Genomic DNA, 7939 nt, shown 5'->3' on the forward strand with positions numbered 1-7939 from the left:
CTGATTCCTAGAATTATGAGAATTTTAAAAGATAGCACAAGAATAACCCTTAGTATGATTTTGCTAATAGCTGCTCAATATTATCAATTACACGGGAACGAGCCTTACAGTTGGCAGTGCCTCACAGCATTCCATGATGCAAATGAGGCAACATTTATTATCTCCACTTTTTTGTTTGTTTGGTTTTTGAGACAAGGTTTCTCAGTGTAACTGCCCTAACTATCCTGGAACTAGCCCTTGCAGACCAAACTGGCCTTGAACTCACAGAGACGTGCTTGTTTGCCTCTGCCTCTGGAGAGCTGGGATTAAAGGCGTGTGCCACCACCACCTGGGGCCTTAGCTCCACTTTTTAATAATAGAAGGAACATATATCTAAGAAGGGAGAGGAAGAGAAACAAGTGAAAGAATCTATGAGACAGATTAAGTATATTTAGGAATCTCTGAGCTGGGAGTCAAAGGGTAAGTATGGCCTGGTTTGGGTCAGCAGTATAGTTCTTGCCTGTCATGTGAAAGGCCCTGGGTTTTAATCCCACTGCCACCAAAAGAGGGGAAGAAATAAAAGGAAATGTGTTGGTCGTCTTTTGGTTGAGTACATGGAAGGTAGGACAGGCCAACAAAGTTTCAGAAACTTGTAGGGAGTGAGAAAATCAAGTCCGAAAAAAAAAAAAAAAGATGCAGTGCTGCTGGCTCTCCATATCTGGGAATTTAACCAACACAAGTCAAAATGCAAATACCATTCCTACACTCCATTGGCCAGAACGAGTCACAGCTCCGTATGGCTTTGAGACTCTGGGTACTGTGTGCTGGGAAGAAAGCGAAATGAAAATAGGGTTATCTATCACACAGGGTGACAAGTTTGAAATACTCAAAGCTATAGGTGCTACGTCACACCTGCCAATGTAGACTTGACTTCTCATGGTACCCCTTCCTCCCCTGACCCCACTCAAAGCCAGACACTGAAATACTTCCATCAATCATTCCAGCCCCTTTGGTATCTTTGCAGCTATGAAGAAAAGAACCCGTGTGGAAGAAGGAAATGACCCCATATGGAATGAGGTAGACACACCACTCCTGGAAGAGGACTGACCAACTCCAAGAGCAAAGGGCCGGGTTGGGCACTAAGCAGGTGCCAGAGGTCTAGGGAGTCTCACCTGGGTTTCTGAGGCATCTTAGCCCAGGTTAGCCTCTAATCTCATAGGACTGCGAAGGTCTCATCTGTCCACAGCTCTTCTTGATCTTTCTCTCTTGCTTTTGGGGATGAATCACAGCATGGCCTAGTAGCTTATCCATCCACGCCATTCTGATAGACCTAGAAACCTGAAGCAGAGACAAGGCTGCTTGTGCAGAATCCCCCCCCCTCTTTTTAAATCCACTCATACTGTCCCACCCCACCGTCACTCAACTCCTAACATGCCTAGGAAGCTTCAGCACAGGAACACATGTAGGATGTCCCACACACAGGACAAGATAGCAATCTCCTTGGGGAAGTAGACATGAGAGAAAACTCCTGAGTTCCAGCCAGTTCCTTAGACTTGTCTTCACTTCCTAGAAGGCTGGGATGGGAAGGAAGAGGCAAAATGTTGCCCACCATGATGTTACATGCTTGTAATCCCAGCACTCTTGAGGCTGAGGCAGGAAGATCATTGAGCTCCAGGCCAATCTGGCCTACCTAGTGAGTTCCAGGCCAGCCATGGTTCCATAAGACCCTGTCTCAAAACACCAAATTTCAAAGTAAAATAAAATCTAATAATGATTTCTCCCTGCCCCTCACAGACCTTAATCTGGTACCTCTGGAATCAACCACTGGAGAATGACTCCTTCTTGCAGGTCATCCTCCGGGATGCGGGCTCTAAAAAGAAAGAAAGGTGAGACAGAAAGAGGTAGGAGAAGCCTGGCTCCCTGACCAAAGCAGCAGCGAACCAGACATCTCATTTCCAACCCATAACTAACTCAGTTTAAGGACCGGCCAGCGCCAGTGCCCCACAGTAAAGAAGAATGCAGGGTGGGGTTAAAGGAGTACCGAGACCCAGAGACGAAGTTGGTTAGGATACAAACTTGGGTCCCAGCAGCCCAGCAGCAGCTCTGTTTGAAAGCCACAGATCTTGGGGGCTGGAGAGATGGCTCAGCGGTTAAGAGCATTGCCTGCTCTTCCAAAGGTCCTGAGTTCAATTCCCAGCAACCACATGGTGGCTCACAACCATCTGTAGTGAGGTTTGGTGTCCTCTTCTGGCCTGCAGGCATACACACAGACAGAACATTGTATACATAATAAATAAATAAATATTTAAAAAAAAAAGAAAGCCACAGATCTTGAATGTCCGCCTCATTCCAGCGTCTCTCCGTCAAAGCCCAACTCTAGTACCCAGCCCAGGCTAACATCCCACTAGGAGTGAAGCCATGGCATACCACGGGCCTTTTCCAGAACACAGAATCCAATTGGTCCATCTTGGCCAGGTGCCCATTTTTTTTTTGGGGGGGGGATTTTTTTCGACACAGGGTTTCTCCGTAGCTTTTGGTTCCTGTCCTGGAACTAGCTCTTGTACACCAGGCTGCCTCTGCCTCCCAAGTGCTGGGATTAAAGGTGTGTGCCACCACCGCCCGGCTCAGGGGCCCATCTTTGATCCAGTGAGCTACTAATTTTCTTAGGATTCCGCAAGTGGAGAGGCCCCTGCCCCCACCCCACCATCACTGTCAGCCCTTCAGTCTTCTGGTGACTGCTCTGCTTACCTGGCTCTGGGGGGAAAATCATCCCTAGTACGCAGCCTGGGACATAGGAGGAACCTCTAGCCTGGCTCGGAATCTCATACCTGCTCCTTGCCTCCCCCAGGTTCATTGGCCTGGCCACTGTACTGCTCAAGCAGCTGGTGAAACGACCCAATGAAGTCCTTTTTGTGAAGAACCTGATCCTGCTCAACCATTCCATGAGGCCCACTGATGTGAGTCAGGCACCCGATAGCCCAGGCAGGGCAGCTGGAGGAGTATGGGCTGCTGGTATAGCTGAGTGTCTTGCTCCAGGAGCAGCCAAGGGCTCCCCATCAAAGGAGTCCTTTGTGCCCCCAAAGGGCCCCCGTTGCACTGTCCTTACTGTCATCTGGTTCCCCATCCTGCCATCCATCTCCTAGGTACCTTTCCATCTTCCCTGGAGGCAGTCGCTGTGCCGAGCATTGGGATTCAAGACTGAATGGTGGCAGGCAAAAGAAGGGGAAAGCTTTGCAGTAGAGAGAAGGGAAGACTTTGGTGTACCCCAGTTGGAGCCTGCTGCTCTGGGGGAGACCAAAGACAGGTTCACTCCAGTGATTGGTTGGAAACTCACATGTAGGGGCTGGAGAGATGGCTCAGAGGTTAAGAGCATTGCCTGCTCTTCCGAAGGTCCTGAGTTCAATTCCCAGCAACCAGCAACCACATGGTAGCTCACAACCATCTGTAATGGGGTCTGGTGCCCTCTTCTGGCCCGTAGGCATATACAAAGACAGAATATTGTATACATAATAAATAAATAAATAAATACTCACGTGTGGCTTTTCCTGGTTGGTCCTATGAGATGGAAGCCTGAGACCCTGAATTCAGTCCCCAGGAGGGGAGGATATTGCCTCCCACAGGTTGTCCTCTGACTTCCACACACCTTGGCCCAGACATGCTCCCCTCCCCCACTTACACAAAATTTTAAGTTTTACTTACTCAGGTCAGCTCTCAGCTTGCTATTTATCAAATCCTGGCCATTTGGGGCTGATAGCTATTGCTTGGCTTCTTGGCTTGTTGTTAGAGATAGCAGACTGACTTCCTCCAAGTCAGCTGACCTCCTGCCCTGCTTTCTGTGTCTCCTGGACTGATGGCTACAGTGAGAGCTCTGTTATATGTGATGTGGTCATCATCTATGTAGATGTAAAGTCTCTCAGAAGGATGAGTTTTTCCACGGGCCTGGAGAGGCAGGTCCCCCTTTCCAGTACCAGGAATTTGGGGAGGAGGCGGGTTCAGGGAGGGCAAGCCGCCTGCTCTACTGGGACAAGGCGAAGGTGAAGACAAAGGCAGGGACCAGAGATGAAGGGGCTTGTGGTGTGTGGTGCTGGCTAGGACTTAATTCTAATAATTTAAACAGGTAGTGGGTGTCTGGTGGACAGTTCTGAGGGTCTAAAGATGGGTGGTGGGTGAGGAGTATTTGGTGGAAGGACGTCAGTTAGGAGGTTTGGCAGTTTTCCTAGATCAGAAGGCATTAAAATTGCAGTATGGGGGTGGGCAACACCCTAGTTAGCATGGTCCAGGACAGGTCCTGAGTCACACTTTCCTTTTCTCAGCAACCCCTCGGGTATTCTGCCATTGATATCATTTTAATTCCGTTATCTTCCAAATCCCCTCCATTGTAACCCGTTGCTATCTCTTCACCAGTCTGATGCTCCCAACAGCAAGCCCTGTCTCATGGCTAGTCCCATGTCCCCCAGGAGGAGGAGGAGGAGTATTGAATAAACCCAGTTAGATGAGGAAGTCTGGTGCTATAAATTATTAAATATTTCAAGAGCTGGCTTTCAACTCCCTGCTTTTGCTTTGTAGTGTACTGTCACCCTACAGGTGGCCCAAATACATGTCCAGGATACTGAGATGACAGGTACGTGTTTCCCTAGGGTGCTGCTACCAAGCATATCTGAATGGGTTCTTTGGGACCTTTGAGACCCAACTCTTAAGGTCTACCAAAAGATTGTGACCAGATAAGGGTCCTTGGAAGTTCTATGAACTTTACACTGTTTATTGGCTTGCTCCCCATGGTTGGTTCAGGTTATTTCTTTTTCTTCTTTTTTTTTTTTTAGCAGCTCTCCTAAAGGAGGAATAGCTTTATTTACCCTTTATACCCAGAGATCAAGAGCCTCAAGCAGTATCATACCAAAGTCCAGTGGGGGTGGGAGTCTTTTATTTATTTATTTATTTATTAATTAAAGATTTCCGTCTCTTCCCCGCCACCGCCTCCCATTTCCCTCCCCCTCCCCCAATCAAGTCCCCCTCCCTCCTCAGCCCGAAGAGCAATCAGGGTTCCCTGCCCTGTGGGAAGTCCAAGGAACCCCCACCTCCATCCAGGTCTAGTAAGTTGAGCATCCAAACTGCCTAGGCTCTTAAAAAGCCAGTACGTGCCGGGCGATGGTGGCACACGCCTTTAATCCCAGCACTCGGGAGGCAGAGGCAGGCGGATCTCTGTGAGTTCGAGACCAGCCTGGTCTACAGAGCTAGTTCCAGGACAGGCTCCAAAGCCACAGAGAAACCCTGTCTCGAAAAAAAAAAAAAAAACACAAAAAAGCCAGTACGTGCAGTAGGATCAGAAACCCATTGCCATTGTTCTTGAGTTCTCAGTAGTCCTCATTGTCCACTATGTTCAGAGAGTCCGGTTTTATCCCAGGCTTTTTAAGACCCAGGCCAGCTGGCCTTGGTTATTTCTTATACAACCCAGGACCAAACAGCAATTATTAATCAGGAAAAGTGGCCCATAGACTTGCTCACATGCAATCTGACAGGGGACAATCTCTCAATTAAGGTTCTCTCTTCCCAGACGACTCTAGGTTTGTGTTGAGTTGACAAAGAAACTAGCCAGCACAGCCATGCATCTCCCCGTCTTCATTTCTCACCTCTGGACAAGGCTTATTTGAATGGGGAGGGGGCAGAAGGACATAAGGATGGCCATTTTGAAGAGCTCCCATGTATGAAGAATAGGGTCCAGGAATCCATTACTGTTGTGGATAAGAAGGGCCGATGAGCACATTCAGAAAAAAACATGCATCCCATCAGGGTCAAGTTTCTAGTCAGGTGTAGGTCATAGGAGACAGAATGATTAAAAGGTGAAAAGGCCCGAAAGCCTTCTAAACTGCCAACCCTGGACCTTTTCCTTAGACGATGAAGAACTCCTGAGCTCAACCACAAATAAGATGACCCAGAAGAAACTGACAGTCCCTGGTCTCACCATGCACAGGGCTCTGGCTACCAAGCCACAGCACTTTCAGGTGAGAGACTAGAAAGGCTGTGTAGCCCCACCTGCTGCTAATGCCCTTTTCCCCATCCTCAGGTCCTCACCGCCCCCATTTCTTCAGGGACCGCTCTGGAGAGACTCTACCTGTGGCTGGAGCCGGACTGCTCCATTGAGGCTAGGAGGGGCTTGCTGAGCCCTGGAGGCTCTGACAGACTTGTGTGCAGGGAATGCAGAGCAGAAGGTGCAGGCGCCGCCTTTCCAGAGCCCTTGTGAGTTGTTAGCAAAGAAAGCCACCGCGACTTCTGTGAGAATTCAGGAAGCCCAGCCCAGGCCTCACCAACTTCCCTCGGACCCCCACCACTTAGCCTAGCACTTCTACGGTGGGTTTGCCCATTCTCCGACCCTGCATATCCCCAGGAGGTGTGATCCAGCCTTAAGTGCCCCCTTTTCCTGCATCCCATCCATGGCCAAGTCCTGTCACTTGACTGAGCTCACTCCTCCATCACCTCTTCCCCTCCCTGGCCTGAGCTTCACTGTCCCTTCCTTGGACCCTGGATAGGCGTTCTCCTCCTGAAGCCCTGGTCAACATAGCTATCCATTCCTTGGTCAATAGTATTTTCAAAGATGCCTAATGGTCATGTCATACATCTGTCTGAAATCCCTAGAGTCAACGCACATCTGGAATCCCAGCTACTCAGAACAGGGTTGGGAGCTGAGGGTGTAGGATCAGGTGTTAGAGGCCAATCTGGGCTACATAGCACAGATGTGACAGGGGATGTGTGGAAGAGGAGGAGGAAGAACAACAAGAACCCACCACAGGGCTGGAGAGATGGCTCAGTGGTTAAGAGCATTTGCCTGCTCTTCCAAAGGTCCTGAGTTCAATTCCCAGCAACCACATGGTGGCTCACAACCATCTGTAACAAGGTCTGGTGCCCATTTCTGGCCTGCAGACATACACACAGACAGAACACTGTATACATAATAAATAAATAAATATTTTTAAAAAATTAGCCACAGTGTTTGGGTCCTTATGGTGACTGATCAGGCCCCTTGATAAACCAAGCCTGCATGTTGTTGTTTTTGTTTGTTTGGTTGGTTTTAGTTTTTCGAGACAGGGTTTCTCCGTGTAGCCTCCTTAGCTGTCCTGGAACTCTCTCTGTAGATCAGGCTGGTCTTGAAATCAGAGAGATCTGCCTGCTGTTGCCTCCGAAAAAAAAAAGTACTGGAATTAAAGGTGTGCGCCACCACCGCATGACTCCCAAGCCTGCTTCTTCCTTTCTCTAATTAATTTTTTTCCATTTATTTTTATATACCAACTACAGTTTCCCCTCCCTCCTCTCTTCCCATTTCCTCCCCACCTCTCATCTACCCTCTGCCCACCTCCCATCTACCCCCTCCCCATCCACTCCTCCGTTCAGAAAGGGGCAGGCCTCCCATGGGCATCAGCTTGGTTCTGCCTCACACTGATGTACCAAGCTTAGCATTCAAGTCCTTTCAGCTGGTGTATCCCCTGTGCAGGTTCGGCTGAAGGTGTTTGAAGCCCGTCAGCTCCTGGGCAACAACATCAAGCCGGTAGTGAAGATAAACATTGGAGGCCACCAGCATCTCACGCGGATCAAGATGGGGAACAATCCTTTCTTCAATGAGGTAGGCTGAACAGGTCACAAAGGGCAGGCGAGCCAGTCAGGAGCTGGGCGTTTCCTGGAAGCAGCTGGCAATCTTGCTTCCCGAGTGGACTGTCTGCAAGCTACAAGCATTTGTCGAGCACCTAAATGAACACCAGTCCATGTGCCTCTCATCACTGCTAAGGCCTGATAGCATTGCGTCAGGCACACAGATGGTGCTGGTGCTTGTTCATTTAGCAGGTGACTAGCTGAGTAGAGGAAAGATGGGAGCTACAGGGACCAGGTGCTGGGGCAGGGGAGAGGACTCAGAAAAAGGCAACAAAAACAAAGAAGGAGGGGGCTGGAGAGATGGCTCAGTGGTTAAGAGCAT

At 49.2% G+C, this 7939-nt stretch overlaps 1 protein-coding gene across 1 annotated transcript in view; it reads left to right on the forward strand.

Moving 5' to 3' along the window:
- Fer1l5 (fer-1 like family member 5) overlaps positions 1-7939 on the forward strand; it is a 55126-nt gene that overhangs the window by 2450 nt on the left and 44737 nt on the right. Inside the window, exons 2-7 of the mRNA XM_005359921.2 lie at positions 1004-1056; positions 1774-1865; positions 2828-2936; positions 4546-4600; positions 5869-5978; positions 7463-7591. Of these exons, the coding sequence (XP_005359978.1) occupies positions 1004-1056; positions 1774-1865; positions 2828-2936; positions 4546-4600; positions 5869-5978; positions 7463-7591 (548 nt within the window). The remainder of the gene's footprint in view (positions 1-1003; positions 1057-1773; positions 1866-2827; positions 2937-4545; positions 4601-5868; positions 5979-7462; positions 7592-7939) is intronic.

This window comes from Microtus ochrogaster, linkage group LG2 (assembly GCF_000317375.1).
Source record: "Microtus ochrogaster isolate Prairie Vole_2 linkage group LG2, MicOch1.0, whole genome shotgun sequence".
Taxonomy (NCBI): Eukaryota; Metazoa; Chordata; class Mammalia; order Rodentia; family Cricetidae; genus Microtus; species Microtus ochrogaster.